The sequence below is a fragment of the Micromys minutus genome, assembly GCF_963924665.1.
Source record: "Micromys minutus genome assembly, chromosome: 24".
Taxonomy (NCBI): Eukaryota; Metazoa; Chordata; class Mammalia; order Rodentia; family Muridae; genus Micromys; species Micromys minutus.
The window spans coordinates 28,948,195-28,966,571 of record NC_137959.1 but is presented as its reverse complement, the minus strand read 5'-3'; the positions used below and the strand labels follow the sequence as shown (position 1 = coordinate 28,966,571).

Sequence of the window (18,377 nt, the reverse complement as noted above, 5' to 3'; positions counted from 1 at the left end):
AGCCCCAGTTCTGCAAATCCAGAGATACTTTTAATTCAGTTCATATTCTGTAACAGAGTACTTCCTATATGAGGTGAGAACTACCAAGAAATAGCTGTTTCTTGTTGACCAAGAAGAATTAGAGAAAATACTCTAACAACAACAACAAAAAAAATGTGAATTGGGCATGGTAGTCCATGACTTTAATCCCAGCACTCAGGAGGCAAATATCTATCTCCAGCAAGATGGTAACCAAGCATTGTGACCTGAGTTCAGTCCCTGAGATCTGTATAGTAGGAGAGAATTGATTCCAGTTAGTTTTCTCCTGACCCCCACATGTGTACCGTGTCACATCCACAAGCATATCTACACAACAATAAATGTATTTTATAAAATGGATAGCTCTTTGCCCCATCTACTTCAAGAATGAAGAGCATTCTCAGCAATCAGAGAGTCGACATTCCAGAAAAAGTTGACATCACTCTGAATGGGCACACAGTCATTGTGAAGGGCCCCAAGGGAACTCTTCAGAGGGACTTCAATCACATCAATGTAGAGCTGAGTCTTCTTGGAAAGAAAAAGAAAAGGCTCCATGTTGACAAATGGTGGGGTAACAGAAAGGAGCTGGCTACTGTCAGAACCATCTGCAGTCATGTTCAGAACATGATCAAGGGTGTCACACTGGGCTTCCGTTACAAGATGAGGTCTGTGTGTGCTTGCTTCCCTACCAACACTGCTATTCAGGTGAATGGGTCTTTGGTTGAAATCCGAAGTTTCTTGGGTGAAAAATACATCCGCAGGGGTTGGATGAGGACAGGTGTTGCTTGTTCTGTCTCTCAAGCCCAGAAGGAGGAATTAATCCTTGAAGGAAATGATATTGAACTTGTTTCCAACTCAGCAGCTCTGATTCAGCAAGCCATGGCAGTTAAAAACAAGATCAGAAAGTATTTGGATGGCATCTATGTGTCTGAGAAGGGAACCATGCAGCAGGCTGACGAGTGAGGCCTCAGTTTCTTAGCTCCAGAAACAAGATCCTGGTCACAAGTACAATTTGGGGACAGTAAAAAACTTATATAGGGCTGGAGATATGGGTCTGTGGTTAAGAGCACTGACTGCTCTGCCAGAGGTCCTGAGTTCAAATCCCAGCAACCACATGGTGGCTCACAGCCATCTGTAATAAGATCTAATGCCCTCTTCTGGTTTGTCTGAAGACAGCTACAGTGTACTTAAATATAATAAATAAATCTTAATATATAAAAAAACAAGACGTATCTATTGAATAAATAAATAAGATATATAAGCCTAGCAAGGTCCTACACAACTTTAGTTTCAGTATTCAGGAAGTAGAAGTGGGCAGATCTTTATGTATTTGAGGCCAGCTTGGTCTATGCAGTGAATTCCAGGACAGCCAGGACTACATAGTGAGACTCCCCCCAAAAAGATACACCTCAAAGAATGGAAACTCTATTGTTCTTATAATAAGTTTCTAGTGGCCAAAGGCAGCAGATTCAGGATTTTGTTTTCCTCTGAAATGTCTCCTTCAGAAATATGTGTTGAACAACTACTGGTTGACAGAAGTGGAGATAAAGGTCTATCTAGTTCAATGAGGGGCTGGGGGATAGAGAGATGGTTCAGAAGAACACTAACTGCTCTTCCAGAGGTTCTGAGTTCAATTCCCAGCCCCTCCATGGTGGCTCACAACCATCTGTAACAGGATCAAATGCCTTCTTCTGGTGTGTCTGAAGGGGTGGGGAAGGGGGCTGGAGAGATGGATCAGAGGTTAAAAGCACTTGTTACTCTTACAGAAACCCAGCATTCATGTGCTAGCTCACAAACTTCCAGAACTACAGTCCCAGAAGAATTGTCATCCTCCTCTGAGCTGTGGGGGCATCAGGTATGTGGTGTTCATAGATGAATTCAGGTAAAAGTCATACATATAAAATAAATGCATCTAAATAAAAATAAAACTTTGAAAAATATCTAGGTCAGTGAACTATGGGGACAAAGGTAAGAATCAGGGTAGAGAGAACAGTGGCTCATGGGAGGATCTGAGCCAGCCATAGTGAGAAGAAACTGAGGGTAATGTCCCTCCTACATACTGGAGTGGAGGTCTCAGACACCTGCCACCTCAGAATCGAAGCAGATTTCATCACACCTGTTCTCTGTTTGTGTGTCTTTCTGTGCATGTATGCAAACAGCCTCCTAGCATGAATATTACATGCCTGGTCTGACAAGCTTCTTCCCAGCTAACAGCCTGTCTTATAAATCCCTCTCCATATCAGCACAGATTTCTGGTGCCACTTTTTTATGACAAATTTTAATTTATTATTTATTTATGAGTATATGTGCACACATATAACAATTCCTGTGTGGATGTCAGAGGATAACCTGGAGTCAGATGTCTCCTACTCTAAGACTTGGTGGCAAATACCTATACTCACTGAATACTGAGCCATCGGATTGTCCTGCTCTCTCTCTCTCTCTCTCTCTGTGTGTGTGTGTGTGTGTGTGTGTGTGTATTGTGTGAATATGTATGGGTGGGAGTGTGTGTGCCAAGGTCAACCTTGGGCATCATTCCCCGAGTGCTATCTACCTGGTTTTTTGAGATAGGCTCTGTTTCTCAGAAGCCTGGATTTACTGATTAGGCTAGTCTGGCTGTGCAGTTGTTTCTGCCTTCCCAGGGCTGGGATTATAAGTGCATGCCACCATTCTGTTTTACATAGGTCCTGGGGGCCAAACTGAGGTCTTCATGCTTGTGTGGCAAGGACTTTACTGAGTGAGCTCCCAGCTATTCTGAACCACCCTACATATGCACTATCACCTCTCAGTTGCTATTTCACTTCTCTGAGACTTCCCATCCTCAAAGAATGGGTAGGCAATGCTGGTTCTGCAGGAAGCAGAGCTGACTTATGCTGGAACTTGTAGGTAAAAGGAAGCAGCTTAACACAAGCATCAGTTTCTCAACTCAGAAAGTAGAGGGAACGAATAACAGAAGCCCATGAGGAGGTCATTACAATGTCTACAAAAGTCTTAATTTTTAAGGCTAGGAATGGCAGCATATGCTTGTAATTCTAGCATCTAGGAAGAAAAGGCAGGCTCATGGTGTTAACCTCTGTTCCTCCCGCCCTACTTCAATGAACAGAGCCTCTGCCCACTCTTCTCACTCTTTCGAACTGTTTCTTCCACAATGTCTCCTTGAATCATATCCTCACTGCAAACTCCAAAGAGCAAACCTGAAGAGAGCAGAAGCCAGAGCACCCCTCTTTATGACCTTAACTTCTATATTTCTGATCCTGTCAGGGGTTTGAGTTTGGACTTAGACAGGAACTTCTGGATGGAATTCTCTTTAGACAGTCCAGACCTCAGAAGACTAAGCACTGAGTCTGAGCATGTATTGAAGGTTGAGGGGATAGTTTAGTAAAGGGGAAAAGCAGGTGACACATCAGGAGGCTGCAAGAAACCCGAGAAAGACCTTGCCTGGCCACCAGGAGAGAGTAGTTGAGGGTAGGAGTCTGAGATAGAGAACTCTCACCCTGGGACCCTGCTGTAGTCCCCTGCCACCACCACTGCATTTCTGCCAGGTTGGGAAAGGCAGAGAAGAGCTGTGCATTCTGGTAGATCTTGGGTCTCTACCAGAGCTCTTGGGACCCAGGATGCTCTTGGGATGTATAGCATAATGGAAAGAAATCTCAAAGCTTCCATCACAAAATGAATGTTTGTAAGGATGATTGAATCCCTTGTGGAGGTCCTGAGGCACACACATTCCATCCTGGGATCAGTTTCTGGGAGTCCCTGCTCTAGCCAAGAGGGCCACAGCCAGGAGAAAGGAACCAGCTTGATGCAAATATAAATACCTTTAATGAAAAGTGTGCACACTTTGCAGAGCTCATATGGCAGCCACTGCATGCAGTGATGGGAGGCAAGGGCACTGTTGGCTGGCCAACCAGACTGTTTAGGCCAGAGGCCCCAGGAGGCAGGCAAGCGCCAGAGCAGCAGCCAGCAACACAGGGGCTGGAGCTGGAGCCAGTGTAGGAGCTGTGGCCCGTAGTGTTTCCTGGTTGGTCTCTGGGCCAGCAATCCGCTCCCGAACACTCACAGGAGCGCCACAGAGGATGTGCAAGTTATCTGGGTGCGGGGCACGGCGAGCTTCTTGCTGCAGTGACTCCCACACTGCAGCAGCCTCCTCTGGGCAGCCTGATAGGACCCGAGAGGCACAGGCATGGAAGTCATTCCAGGATCTGTTACAGAATGGGGTTAGAGGAGTTAGAGCACAAAGATTTGGACTAGGAAGAGATCCAGGGCTCTGAGGTGGGACGGTAGAAGACTGGGTTAATGCCTCCCACCGACCCATTACCTCCCATCTGCTTGTACCTGCAGACAGTCTGTAGCTCGCCTCCTTGGCCCATGCCATCCCCCAGGCGGATGAGACATTCAGCAAAGCCTTGGTATATGGTATCACAGCGGTTTGGACCCTCAGAAGCCACTGCTAAGTGGGGTACAGATTAGGAGTGGGTTGGGAATGGAGAATGGTTAATAGAGTGAGCTAGAGCACATTTGTCAGGACCTTGTTTACCTGATACTGCTCTGGGGATGTGACTCAGCGTGAAAGAGGTGCCCCCAGGGAACTTCAGGATAGCTGGAGATAACTTGTCTTAACTCTCAAGGTAGGATTTGGACTGTGATGTACAGGAAGGTGTCAGATGTGGGAACAGAAAGGGGTTGTTGGGTCTCAAAGCTTAGCTCCTTCTCCAGTTCCTGGAACTCTAGGTCAAAGATAGGGATTCAGGGGTATAGGGTCTGGAAGCATGAGGCCATGGGCAGAAGGCAGTTTTCCTGTAGTCTTCATGAGCTTCACCTGGCACTTTCAGTGCCTCCCTAAAGACAAGTGTGTCTACTGAAGCTGAGCAGGTAGGGTGGGGGGGGGGGATCGAAGCCAGTCACTCTAAGCTCAGAGATCCATGGCCTGAGCTCTACTAGGGGCCACTGGCTCCCTTTGTCAGAAGAGGGGCTACACAATTTAAAGGTTCTTCCCTGTCAATTGAGTTGTTTCCATAGCACTTTCCCTCCTGAAGCCACTGTCACATTTTCCTAGAGCCCTCACTGCTCATCTCTAATTCCTTTACTCCCATACCCTACACCCAGTCTGACTAGGATCTATGAGGTGGTTTGCAGTCTGGGCCCAGGACGCTCACACTCACCGAGTGGCAGTAGCAGCAACAGTGTCAGGGCACAGGGTAGCCGCTCACAGCGGCAGCGCCAGTGGCAGTGGCAGCAGTAGCACATCATCCCTGGCTGTAAGCCTAGTGCAGAAGCTAGAAGCTTGGAGAGATGCCTGTGGACCCAGCCCCCAGAGGAAGGGATTCTGATTGGATGGGAGCTGGAGGCGGAGCATCATCCCAGCTGTCAGTCTCACCTCCAGTATCTAGATAGGAGGAGGAGCAAGGAAGGACCCCAGAGGGCAAAACTGCCTGGAGAGGAAGGCAACTTGATGTTGAGCTGACTCTAGGAGCTTTGCCTGACTTGGACAGGGGAGGTGTGAGTAGGCAGTTTAGCAGATGAGAATAGGTGCCAGGGGACCCCAGGGTGGACTGGTTTAGACAGACTTCCCCAAAGGGAGGAAAGAATAGTTACATCAAAGACAAACTAAAACCACACACACTTTCTTTTATTGCAAAAGCCTTTAATTGAATTTCTCAATGTTTTTCAAAAACAAAAAGATCCAAATTAGAGGTAAAAAGGAATATGGAAAATTCAACTCAAGTGGTGTCACGATCTTGGGGTCATGCTTCAGGCATGGCAGGACCCAAGAAGGCACAATACCTGCCCTGGGCCCAGCTTAACCTTGCTGGTTACCACAATCAGTAGACCACTGCCAGTGTGCCCGGCTGCTTACCTCCCTTCAAACACCAGAGATGAAGGCCTGAGCAGGAAAACAGCAGACATGGCCCTGCCTTGACCTAAACCTGCCAACTGGCCTTTAGTGTCACCCCATCACTGTTTAAATGGCTAAGGGAGGCTAGGGGTCACAAGGCCATGTAACATTAGGCTGAGGCGGCGGGCAGCTTTGACAAGTGAGTTGTGTGGATCAGCCTGCAGGAACTGGAAGAGCTTCTGGCGCACCTGAGCCATGACAGAGCCCATGTGGTCTCGAGTGATGGGATCACTGTGGTCCAAGTGCATCACAGCCTCTTCCAAGTAGCTGGGGATAGGGAAAAGGCAGGCTATAGCTGGATGCCAGCAGAAAGGAGTGCCCCCTGGTGGTACTGAAGCCCAGAGGAATAATGAAAAAGAAACTTTCTAAGCCTCATATGGGAATGGATGAAGAATATAGGTAGAAAAATTAGGGAGTCAGGTAAGAGTGGGTGTCTGCTAGGAACTGTTCTCTATCCCTACCTCTAGGCTCATTTTCTGGTTTTTGACTGCCCCACTCACCTGAGCTTGAGGTCACTTCTAGTTCCAAGGTCAGATGCTAGCTGCTGGATTAGGGAAAGGAGAACAGGCTGGGATAGTGGACAGGGCGGCTGCCCAAACACCTGGGCTGGGTCCACAGTTTCACACACATACAGCACCAGGTTGAGATCAGCAGCAGTCAGTGCCTGGGAGGAGAACAAGAGAGCATGCTGATTTATACCTATTACCAGGATGGAATGCTTTCTTATCTGAGGTGTATAGCCCATAGCCAGAGGAGCAAAGTTGGATTCTAAGAGTTCCAGAAGTGATGTTCAGAAACTCGGATACGGCTGTAAGGCTACTTTAGAAAATCATATTACAAAGTCTTCCTCAGAAAGGCTGGGTTAAGGTAGAGGGGAAGTGGTCTAGCATGAGGGAACAAAGGGACAACAGATTGGAGAGGCAAAAAGAATCAATGGGTCTGACATACAGCCCAAAGACTATTATTGGGGGAAGTGCACCTTGTCAGGACGCATCTTTGTCAAGTGCTGCTCAACTCTTAAGACCTAACACTACTGTACCTGCTGGAAGGCCTGGTTGAGGTGGCCCTGCTGCAGTAACTGCAGGATATGGGCTTGCTGGGCCTGGCAGTCAAGGTGGGCAGAGGGGACAGGTGTGCCAGCAGCGGAGCGCATAGCCTGCATGATGCTGGAAGTGACAGTGGCCTGCTGCTCCTTAAGTGCCACACTCACTTCACCCTTGACAATGCGTTGTACTTGTGCTAAGATTGATTCCTGCAAGCTACAAAGGGAAGTGAGCCAGTGAAGTGAACAGGAAGCCCGTTCTAGCCCTTAACCTACCACCTCACCCAGAGCTCTGCCCACACACCTGCCCACAGCCACATGTAGCTGGTGTTGCACCTCCGCCCGAACACTGCTAGAAACAGTGGCCGCCATCTGCTCAGTGGCACTCTGCAGTGTGCTGACCAGGCCCCGAAGCTGGGCCAGCACAGGCTCTCTAGCTTCTTGTTCACGTGCCTTCCGGCTCTTCATGTGACTCTCCAGCTGCTGCAAATCTAAAGGGTAACAATGGGGATCACAGAAGGGGTAAGAGCAGAGTACAACCACTCCTGCTCCGCCAGGTTTTATGACGACACTCACATTCCTGTGTGCCCAGCCTAAAGCTGTCATTGATTTGCTGGAACATAGCCTGGCAGCTCTTCTCAAAAGCCGGCAGTACCACACTCTGGAAGGCTTCCCGGTACGCAGCCTGCATTGGTCCCTGTAACGTGTCTGCAGCTGCTCGGGCAATGGCATCTGTTAAGTTCTAAAATATAAGGGGAGGGGGTCAAGTTGAAAGCCAGATTCCAGTCTGGCCTGTGTAGCCACACTTTCCCCATCCTGGACCCTACATCACCTTGGACTTGAGCAGCTTAGAAATATTCTCTTTCATGCTGCCTTCCACAGCTGTAAGCTTGGTAGCCACTGAGTTGCTTAGTTGGCCTGCCACAGGCTCCAGACTTCTGGAGACACCTAGGAGAGGCAGGTGGACGGAACCAGGAGTTTGAAAGTGTTCTATACCCACCTGGCCCACTCAAAAGAAGCGTCATGGAAAACTCACATGGAGGAACCGTTTTCTTGATTTCATCCCTGATGCTTCGCTCTAGCCGCCCAGCCACAGCTGAAGACAATGCCTGGGATAGCTGCTGTGTCAGCTGCTCCTGCAGCTGCCCACCCCGTTGCTGCCCCTCAGCCAGTGCCCGCTCCAGCCGCCGTTCTGTGGTGTAGCTAAGGAACAGGTCTACAATAGGACCTACGCCTTTCCTAGGCAAGAATGCTACCACAGCTTACTGCCATGTTGTGTCACTACCCAAGGATACGCTCTTGCTCATGCCTTGTCTCCAGGGCACGTTCTACATGGTCTGTGACAGTACTCTGGAGACCTTCAAGTTGGGCACAGAGACGCTGTAGCAGCTCTTCTTGGTTGTGCCATAGCTCTGCCAGCTCTCTCTGCTGCTGCCAAATTACTGCTGGCCAGTCTTCAGGGGGTTCAACCACCTGCCAGAAGCACTGACAACTTACACATGCCTGTCTTTTCTATTTCCACACATCAAAAATAATAAATAGCTCAAAGTCCCTTCCACCCTCGTGGGATGGGGGGTCCCATGGGTAGAAAGGTACTCCCTCACATACCTGGTGCTCTGTGAGCCGGGATCCCACCGCTGAATCCCTACATAGGCAAAAAAGTATTGCAGGTCACATCAGGCAACTTAGGAGATCACCCCTGACTTGGTCCCAAAATTCTCCTACCCATCATCCTTCTTGCTTTTCCTCTTGAGCTTAGGTGAAGTCCGAGGGGATCCCTTGGTCTTCCAATCCTTGGCAGGTAGCCGTGGAGTAGGAATTTTGCTGCCAAAACCTCCTGAGGCCGAGGCAGGGCTGGCAACCTCATCATCGTGGTCACTGTGGATGGGGAGGAGGGCTAAGTGTTTGCTCCCCTATTAACTGCTCTCCTTCACTAAAGATGCACAGAACAAGACAGTGCTCACCTTTGCTCAGCACTTGTGTCCTGACTGTCATGTTGCTGCAGCAGGTGATAAGGTGGCCTGTGGAAAGCCAGACTTTTGTGCTTTTCCTGGAGGCCATTCCTGGGGCTAAGGAAACACACTGACTCAGTAGTGGATAATCTTAATGTACTCCCCAAACCCTGCCCAGGCATATTTTTCCTCTTCTAAGCTTCTCACCTTTCTGTTAGTGTGCTACAGGTCTCACGAGTAATGTCAGGTGCTGTAGGCCAGACTTGACTGTCAGAGGCTGCAACTTCCTGGGTCAAGGCTGCTTCCAGTAGAGAAGGGGTACTATGCCTATCCCCATCCCCAGGGCCACCATCTAGACTAAGCTGAGACCCAAGCTCAGGGCCTTGCCTGGGCCGAGGAGACAGTAAGTGTAGTGCTGAGGCTGCTGAGGCCATGCTATCTGGCTCAATGAGGCCTTCAGGAACAGAGGAGCCAAAGCCACGAGATAGGGCCTCAGATGCAATTTCAGGGATGTCCTGAGACAGGGCAGTGGATGCTGAGGAGATCACATCAGGAGAACGTGTGCGACTTGGGGAGGCCTGGGGTAGCCCTAATGGCTCTACTTCCTGCAAATCCAAGGATAGTGCAGAGGCAGCAGTAGACACCTGAGAAGGGCCAAAGATAGAGGTTTAAGTAATAAGGGCCAAGGGGCACAAAAATAAGATACTGGTGTCTGTAGTGACGAAACATAAGAGGAATGAGATGCAAGTGGAAGGCAGGGTCACAGTTTACAAGAAGCAGGGATAGGAGGCCGATAAAATGCCCTCCAGGGAACATGAAAGGCTGCTCTAACCTTTGAGGAAATGTGACACTTCCAAGGCTAAGCAGGGTCAGGAAAAATATGTAGAAATAGAGCGCTCCAGTCTTTCCCATTGCCCTATACCAGTTGCTACCCAGTAATTTATACTCATTCATATCCCCCTCCCCCACCACACACACCTGACCAGGTCCCTTGGGAATCAATTTGTCAGCTGGGCCTGGGAGCAGCCCTGGAAGGAGACTTCGAGGGCTTGCCTGCAGGCTGCTGCTGCTGCTGTTTATAGTCAGGCTCCCATCTAGCTGCAGCTTGGGGCTTAAGGTCAGCTCCTCAGGTGGCCTACTGGCAGAAAGGCGAGGCATTAGCAACTCTAATTCATCACAGTCTGGCACTAGACCCAATTCTGGTTTTTACCTTACCTGGGCAAGGAGGGGTCCATGGCTGAGGAGCTGCTCACAGCAGACACAGCTGTTAGAGAGCTGCTGCTGCTGCTGCTGCTGCTGCTGCTGCTGCTGCTACTGCTGCTGCTGCTACTACTAGGGGATGCAGAGATCTGAGAAGATCCAGAGAATGAGCACTAAGGTCAGCTAATGGGACATTACCAGACCTCTCTCCACCGAGGAAGTAATACCTGCTGCAGGGAGGCAGTGGGTGTCATGAAAGCATCAGGTGTCATCAACTTAGGTTTGGTCTCACTACTCAGACTGAGAAAGTCTGCAGGTGCCGGCAGTTCCACAATACGTCGGAGGTCAGGCTGAGAACCATGAGCAGCTGAAGCTACCCCCTCAGAGCCTAGTTCAGGTCGAGACTCTCCAAATGCTGTTGGGAAAGCTGCTGAATCAGATCTCAAAGTCACATCAGTGGAACCTGTCTCCCTTCTGTTCCCTTACTCACTGAAGTCCTCATGAGCAGTGTGGCTAGAAAGTGGGGCCACCACATCAGGGTTCAGCTGTGGCTGGAAGCGGATCTGCACATCTTGTAGTGCCCTAAAGAACAACAAAGGGGAGAACAAAATACTCAAAAGGCCAGAGCCAGTTGGGCAGGGGGAACACAGACAGGACATGGCAGGCCTCCCTGACACACTCACTTAGTGTGCACACAAAAGAGCTTGATAAGCACGCCAGCTGCAGATTCTAAGGCACCAGCTCCATGGGAACTCTCTGAAACAACAGTGTGGATCATTAAGGCCTTGGCCTGCTCTGTGCATGGACACTTCTCACATATCAAGTGATATAGCCCTTACCCCAGGGCACCTCACCAGTCCCCAGACTGTCATTCTCCTCTTCAGCAGGCAGCACCTCAGTGTGCCGTAGCCGGCAGCGACTCACAACCTGGATGCCAAAGCTCAGCACAGGGTGGGTGAGCAGGAATTCAGAGATGGAACTAAAGCAAGCACGGCCCTCGTCCTGGTTCTGCAGCAGCTCCATCACATAGAGCACCTGCATGAGTAACACACTCCTAACTCAACTGAGGCTACAGGGGCTGTGGCTATGTCACATAGTCCTGCCCTTCCCAGCAACATCAGCTCTTTCCAAAGTACCTCCACAGCAGCCTACCTTTCGTTGCACATCACTAAGAATCAAATACTCTGCTGAGAGGTCCAAGCAAACTTTGAGACTGGGAGGCACACTCACTGAACTGAAGATATCTGGGGAAAAGCTAGGAAGCCAAGAAGCAGACCAAGTAAGGCTGAGAATTCAAATAAACTATATCCCTGGCCTATGCCCCTCATTCTAGTTTACCGAATGGTTTGCAGGCAGGTCCAGGACACTGTGCACCACATCTTCAGCTCTCGATTCTGGTCAGCGCCAGTAATGAGGAACCTCCAGAACGGGACCCTGAGAATCACCAAGGCACTGACTGGTTACCAGCTACAAGCCCACAGAAAAGCCCACCTACTTGCCCACCCACTCACTCACTCAGGATCCTGTTTCTTATGGTTATCACAGAACAGGAGGCAAGAAAGAGGCCGCCCATCATGAGGCTTCCATTCATGCAGACACCTGCAAACAGACAGGTGAACAGTCTTGAGCGAATGATCTGTCCCTCTTTCTAAATAGGGCAGACACTAGTGTCTTTCAAATCTTGCCTTACCTGGGCTCATCCTGACCTTCAATATAGATCTGCCAGAACTTGACAAAGCCATCATGGCTTGCGGTAGCCAGGACAGTCCCATCGGGGGAGAGGGCTCCTTCACTTAGGCACTGCAAAGAACCCAAAAAGCTTTGCCTCCTAACCAGAGACAAGAATGAGCCCTTTCTAAATAAAGATGGTAGTGAGCTGGGCTGACCAACAGTAGCCTCATGCTTCTGCTGTGTGACTGAATGAAGGGGGCAGGTGCTACAGAAAAAAAAACCAGACTTGCAGGGCACAGCTAGATTAGGAACAAACTGTACATGTGAGAGCCAGTTTGTCTTCAACAGCCCCATAGGCAACATACTGGTTGGACAACTGTGGGAATGGGGTGCAGATGAAGAGGACAGAAGAGGGAAAGGCAGGGAGGTGATCTGCTATAGACCTACCGTGCTATGACCTTTTACCACAATAAAGCCCTGCTTGATTTGGCTGACGTCCACAGGCCAGGTGCTGTGGCTGGAGCGAAGCATATCCAAGTCCCACACCTCAGCCTAGGAGTACAGGGAGGTATTCAGTCCATGAGCACAATACAACAGTTCCAATCCTTCCTTCACCATAGACAGTCCTCTCACCCGGTCTTCATGCAGCAGGGCCACTGTTGGGCTACTCTCCTCACAACAGTCCTCACTTTCCTCAGGGATAAAAGGGCACCAGATGATCCTTCGGAAGTGGTTCAGTGGTGTACCCTCTGGCTGCCGGATATGAACTAAAATCTCTTCTCTGAGTAGGAAGTTAAGGCTAAACAGGTAGATGATGATGTAACCCTTAGCATCCTGGCCCTAGGCCCAGCTCTGCTTTTCACCCCCCTTGCCTGAGAATGGATACTGAATTTTACCCTTAACCAAAGCCAATCGCCACACAAAAAGATTGCCAGCCTCATCCAGGCAGGCGAGCTGTGGAGAGTTGAGGTGTGCAAAAGCAAGATCAGCCACACTGCCTGTAAAACCCTTGAGCAGGGTCCGCTCCGACGTGCTCACACTGATCACACGGACCATTGCTGAGCCATTGTTGGCAGCTAGAATCAGAAAAGCAGAGGATCATGAGCAAGTGCCTAGACCCAGGCAGCAGCACTGGGTCTGATTTTCCTGACTAGCTCCCTGAGTCCTAGGACAAATCTCTACTGTGCGCTAGCATCTGAGTACATCTGCATCTCTGGGGTTTGTAGTAGATCATTTCCTTCTTGCTCCAGTTCTTACTTACCCCTAATGGCATATGCCAAGAAGGAGTTAGACACTGCAATCAGGTTGCCATAGTAGTATTTCTGCTCCCAGTCATACTTGGCGACAGGCTGAATTTTCACCTGAGAACTCAGAGTAAGGAAGATTGAAGAAGCTGAAGGCTGGAGTAATTAACAACCCTGAGGACAGGACAGGCCTATAGGTACAAACCTAGAACCCACTGATATCTCTCAGAACAGATTTCCAGAGGTTTGGGAGTCAACCTGGTTTTCTGAAAATAAGGCAGATTCTTTATCAAAGTGGTTCCCACAGGAATTGGCAGCACGCATGAGAGAAGCGAGAAGCTGACTTTGCTCCCATATAGTACATATGGCACAAAATCCTGGAACTCACCTTGTTGCTCCCGCGTGCCTTGCTGGAAATGCTAGAATCACTGCTGGCCACAATTTCTACTTCCCTGGCCAAAATCCCAATGCACGTGGAGCTGTCATCTCCAGAAAGGCAACTGAAAGAGGTACACAAACCTAGTCCCTTGTTCACCAAAAGGCTCAGTAGAGGGTGCTATGGACATCTTAACCTGATGAAGATGTCTAGTCTGATTCCCAGTTCTGCCTGGCTCTCATATACAAAGTTCCCCTTGCTCACCTCCCCCCTGACACATGAGGTTAATTGCATTCTACACTAGGCATCCAGGCCAAGTCTTTAGCTTGCTCTCATCTCTTCTCTTAGTATATATTCAATGAGGTATAGTGCTCTGCCCCAGATCATCCAGAAGAGAGAAAGCAGAGGCTGTTTGCTCATTTGACCTTAATCTTATCCCTATAGCTAAGTAAAACCTGCACATATCACTATCATCATTACTATTTCTCAGGTACTCACATGACCTGCTTTTCCTGCAGGTTAATGGGTGGCATGGTTCGTATACCAGGTTTGCTTGTTGAGTTACCGTCTCCTGAACTGAGTGGGTCTGGGACCAGGAGCCCATTGAGATCTCCATTGTAGGCACTGGATGACCTTTGGCTTTCAGCACTGGAGCCTAGGGAAAGAAAAGAACACTGTGAAAGGGTTTGCTTTGCCTGCCATGAGCTTCTGCTATAGTTCTAGACCACAAAGTACTCAGGAGCATTGTTATGTCCAGTGGGGAGCAGGGTCCTTTGTTCATTCTTCATTTTGTAAGTGTGGTTAGATAGCAAAACCAGGGAAGAGCATGAGACTCGTCTTCCTGTGGGAAGGTTACAGAACACCACAGACCTTGGGGCCAGAGGCACAGCTTAGTGGTAGCCTGTTTGTCTGCTGATTTATTCTATGTGAGGTCCTTGGTTTTGATCTTTAGCACCAAAACACAAAATGAGACCAGTTAATATTTGGGCTAAGAATAGCAAACAAACTTGATTTGAAGGAGGGTATGGGGACAATCAAGATATCACAGCAGTTATACTTACAACACAGGCATGGGAAATGTTGGGTGCTGTGGCACATGCCTGTAACCTCATCACTTGAGAGGATGAGACAGAAAGGCTATGAATTCAAGGAGATGCTAGGCTTATATATGAAGTTCAGGCCAGCCTAGACTACATAATTAAATCCTGTCTCAAAACAAAACAGAAAAAGTCGGAGAAATGGATGTGTTTAGGCAGTAATTGCTGATCTCAGCACCCACATGGTGGTTCACATCAATCTGTAATTCTAATTCCAAGGGATGTGGTACCTTCTTCTGATCTCCTCAGGCCCCAAGACCACACGTAGTATACATACATATATAAAGGCAAAACATACAATAGAATAAGTAAATCTAAAACAAAACAAAAACCCAAACAATCCAGAAACAAAACATGGTAAGGGTAGAGGCTGAAAATGCCTCTGAAGGAGGCTAGGTTGTTTAGTTCTTTTTCTGTGCAAGAGTCAGAAAAACTCATCACTCCCTCTCTTTTTTGAGACAGGGCCTTGAAGTTGAGGAAGTACAAGTACATGCTAACAAACTTGGCTCTACAAGGGTTTTATGTTTTACATTGTCAGCTGTGGCTGGTAGACTGACTGTTACAGGGCAACATACAGAACAGCTGAGAGTCTGTTTGAAATACCAGAACTCAAACACAGTGGGAAGTTTGTGGAGAAGGGATCCTAGTGCAAAGAAAGAGAAGGGGTCTGACACACTGAGTTAGATAATAAGCCACTTTGGGCAGGTAAACTCAGGAAGAAAGACACAAGGGGGACTAGACAAAGAGGAGAGAAGCTATGGGCATGTGATGGGGTGTGGAATCAGGAATGACATTATTTTAGATGTTTGCAATAGCTGATCCCACTCCTTAGTGCTGAGTACTGAGTCCTGGACATCCCTTGCATGCTAGGTGGGTTTTTGTTGTTGTTTGGGGAGAGGAACTCAGGGCTTTCTTTGCACCCATTAGACAACTGCTCTACCACTAAGCTATGTCTCCATTTATGTAGTTATTTATTTTCTTATTTATTGAGATTGGGCTTCAATGTGTAGCCTGAGATAGCTTTCAGCTGACAATTCTCCTGCCTCTGCCTCCCAAGTGCTGGGACTACAGTGAATGTCACTATGCTTGGCTTCTGGCTACTTTTCAAAAACTCATTAATTCAGACACTACTTCCCAAACTCCTAGCTAGCAAGAAGGTACTTCAGTAAAAGACCAAGTTATCAGTCATAAAACAGTCTTAGGTCTGATAAGTCCCTCGAGGAAGAGACAAGCAAAAGCTACTTGAACAGAAAACCATCAGCTGAGCAGTAGTGGTGAACACTTTTGATCCCAGCACTCTGGAGACAGTGGCAGTGGATCTCTGAGTTTGAGGCCAGTTTGTTCTACACAGAGCAAGTTCCAGGACAGCCAGGGCTAAACAGAGAAATCCTATTTCAAAAAAAAACAAAACAAAAACAAAATCACACAAACAACCCAAACCAACAACAAAAAACCAAGTGCCAGTCACTAAACAAAGGATTTACAGGGTAAGACCCTCTAGCTTTCACCAGGACTAGAACCACCCTAGCTGCGCAGGGATAAGCTGGCTACTCTCCCTTCTTAGCAGTCTGCTATGAGGATAAACAGGCCTAGGCAATACAGTTAATAATGCCAGGTTCTACAAAGTCTACACATAGTACAGTCTGCTCAGCCGATGATGGTGGGCATCAGAGGCACTAATCATCTCATGAGTAAAGGGAGCACACACTGAGAGCACAAGGCCCAGGAGCCTCAGACAGCAGATGGATTATCTGTATGTCAGCTAAACCCACTGGGGAGTACCAATGCCTGCTTTAGCATCTGGGTCCCACCAGCAGGCATAAAAGGTGTGAGAAAAGAATCAGTTCTCAATATGTACATCATAATCACCAGTCAACTACAACGTTCAAACATCTCTGAATCACACTAGAACATGTAGTTTTCATACATAGTACTTCCTTTCTGTAATATGTGTCTTCTACATAAGCACTTCGAGTACTTTTCCTGGTATTCAATCTCCTGTCTATAGTATCCAAACTAGCCTTAACAGTCTCCTCTCAAACCAGCCCTCCATCTCCCTCACCATATTTCTCCATTTACATCACAGTACCCCAACAATCCTCTTTTACAATAACATTATATTACAATGCTGTTGGCTTTCTGTCCTGGGGAACTCTTATCTGGCAAGAGCCCCAAGGAGGATACTGGGAGCCCAAGTAAAACTCGGATGAATTGGGAACATATGGGCTTGTAGACGTCTGGAATCTAATCAGAGCCAGTCTGTGATCTGCCTTCAATCCAGTAGAAACATGAATTTGGGGTTGTCCACCTTTTGCCAGAAAATCGGTTTTACAGCAACATCAGGCCTGGAGTATACACTTTTGGGGGGAAAGTCAAGTTGTAGGGTGGGCACAGAGGCTCTTCGGTATATCACTTAATTCTAGGCCTAGAACTAAACCGACACTGCACCAGGCCTCTGGACCATGGCGAGGAGGGACACGGGGCCAGTACTCAAAACACTGGAGTTTGGAAGCAAGGAAACCAGATGGATTGGGTGGATTTCGACAAGGGGCCTTTACCTTCAGCCAAAACACTTAAGAACAAGGCAGAATGGTCTGGCATACGATAGGGATGGGTAACACCCAGGGGTCTGCGCCATTCTCTGGATATACCCAGGGATCATCCATGACTCCAATTTCCAATTCCTGTCCTCCGCAATCAAACGGGAGGATCCTGAATCTGGCTAAAGGAACCTGCGGCACCCGAAAACGGTTCTGATCCACGCCATACACCCGCCACTTCGCTAAGAGCCTACCCACCCCATCCTGGCTCACCTCCGGCGGGCCGGTCCAATTTGAGGATGTCCCGCAGATGCTGCGTGGCGTCCTCAATGTCGATGCTCGTGCAAGAGGCCATGGGCCCAGCCACGAGAGTCCTGCTCGCACGACGTTAGTTCTACCTCCGCAGTGTCCAATTTCGCCCAGCCACGACCCCGCTAGAGAGCAGGAGACAGAACACTACACAAAAACCTAGCCGCAGTTCGCAAACCGCCGCTCGGACTGCGTCCGTGAGCCCTGCCAACCCCACCAACCGCCTCCACTTCCGGTCCCACTGACCTTGGCTCCCGGAATCTACAACGATTGCAGAAGAAAGGTTCCGAGCTCTGGGAGACTTAGTTCCTATCAGAGGCAGTCTCCAAAGGCTGCTTGCTCCTGGCTAGCCCAGTATTGGGGAAATTTCACAAGACTGAGAAAGAGCTAATATACTCATAGAACATTTGGGTTTCCTAAAACCCTATTATTTCCAGAGACCCAACCTAGGTCCTACCCCATTCTGATGAACTCTGGATAATGGTACAAGGAAGCCAACTTTACCACTCAGGTAGTGACTTTTCAGACTTTAAATAAGGTGAACTGGTAAGGGTGTTTCCCCTTAGAAGTAAGACCAAGACACCTGCGAGATCATAAGCCCCGGGAAATGCAAGGGTAGGGGAAATGGTTTCTACCACAAGAACTCGTTGTTACCAACTGTCCCCAGTACCCCCTTGTCCCACACAGCAACTTTAAGTTAGGAATAAAGAAACCATAGTTTACAAACACCTCTTTATTGCAGACATTTCAGGCACAGGTACATGGAAGAAGCTGTATTGCAGATTTTATACAGGGTGGATTAAGAGGCAGCTGGTATCTACCTCTCTCCCACACCTACTTCCCCCAATACACAGCAGCTTAAATATCAATCCCACTGGAACCTCCAGTCTGGTGTCCATGACTATGCTGGTGTAACCAGGCAACCTGTTGAGTATGTGGAACTTTTTAATCTCCTCTCAGAGTGTAGGATGAAGGGGAGGAGGGAGCTTTCAGGTGTGCCTAGTCAATCCTAAAACCCAAATCCTGGGCTTGGTT

The 18,377-nt window shown here is 48.5% G+C and overlaps 3 protein-coding genes across 6 annotated transcripts; 1 reads left to right on the top strand and 2 right to left on the bottom strand.

The window, feature by feature from the left end:
• Nucleotides 1-390: 390 nt before the first annotated feature.
• LOC308436249 (large ribosomal subunit protein uL6-like) lies at nt 391-981 on the top strand (the record flags this gene model as incomplete). The annotated part of the gene is made up of 1 exon (XM_080937110.1): nt 391-981. The coding sequence occupies exon 1, from the start codon at nt 406-408 to the stop codon at nt 979-981; it is 576 nt and encodes a 191-aa protein (XP_080793236.1). The 5' UTR covers nt 391-405.
• A 2,950-nt stretch (nt 982-3,931) lies between these two features.
• NRN1L (neuritin 1 like) lies at nt 3,932-5,328 on the bottom strand (the record flags this gene model as incomplete). Of its 2 annotated transcripts, none has more annotated exons than XM_080937105.1 (3): nt 3,932-4,217; nt 4,351-4,465; nt 5,178-5,328. In XM_080937105.1, the coding sequence occupies 3 exons, from the start codon at nt 5,263-5,265 to the stop codon at nt 3,932-3,934; spliced, it is 489 nt and encodes a 162-aa protein (XP_080793231.1). The 2 variants fall into 2 exon arrangements, with proteins under 2 accessions (XP_080793231.1, XP_080793230.1); XM_080937104.1 differs by having other exon boundaries at nt 4,351-4,462; nt 5,178-5,265.
• Nucleotides 5,329-5,704: 376 nt separating this feature from the next.
• EDC4 (enhancer of mRNA decapping 4) lies at nt 5,705-17,544 on the bottom strand. Of its 3 annotated transcripts, none has more exons than XM_080937069.1 (29): nt 17,307-17,544; nt 13,895-14,051; nt 13,409-13,520; nt 13,038-13,137; nt 12,663-12,852; nt 12,410-12,557; nt 12,224-12,328; nt 11,796-11,905; nt 11,621-11,704; nt 11,444-11,539; nt 11,258-11,360; nt 10,945-11,140; nt 10,789-10,861; nt 10,596-10,687; nt 10,333-10,520; nt 10,121-10,254; nt 9,884-10,043; nt 9,113-9,549; nt 8,918-9,022; nt 8,679-8,831; nt 8,562-8,598; nt 8,249-8,426; nt 7,990-8,145; nt 7,786-7,901; nt 7,530-7,695; nt 7,258-7,444; nt 6,951-7,170; nt 6,412-6,575; nt 5,705-6,178 (listed from the first exon to the last, which is right to left on the bottom strand). In XM_080937069.1, the coding sequence occupies exons 1-29, from the start codon at nt 17,386-17,388 to the stop codon at nt 5,986-5,988; spliced, it is 4,242 nt and encodes a 1,413-aa protein (XP_080793195.1). In that variant the 5' UTR covers nt 17,389-17,544; the 3' UTR covers nt 5,705-5,985. The 3 variants fall into 3 exon arrangements, with proteins under 3 accessions (XP_080793195.1, XP_080793196.1, XP_080793197.1); XM_080937070.1 differs by having other exon boundaries at nt 10,960-11,140; XM_080937071.1 differs by having other exon boundaries at nt 9,884-10,040; nt 10,960-11,140.
• Between the last annotated feature and the right edge of the window lie 833 nt (nt 17,545-18,377).

Bases quoted from the DNA above. Each gene is read 5' to 3' on its own strand.
- EDC4 (XM_080937069.1), bottom strand. From the start codon at position 17,388: ATGGCCTCTTGCACGAGCATCGACATTGAGGACGCCACGCAGCATCTG. The intron at 13,521-13,894 runs GTGAGTACCTGA...TACCTCTTTCAG, and splicing joins CTGCAGGAAAAGCAGGTCAT to TTGCCTTTCTGGAGATGACA. The intron at 10,862-10,944 runs GTAAGGGCTATA...CTGTTGTTTCAG, and splicing joins GACTGGTGAGGTGCCCTGGG to AGAGTTCCCATGGAGCTGGT.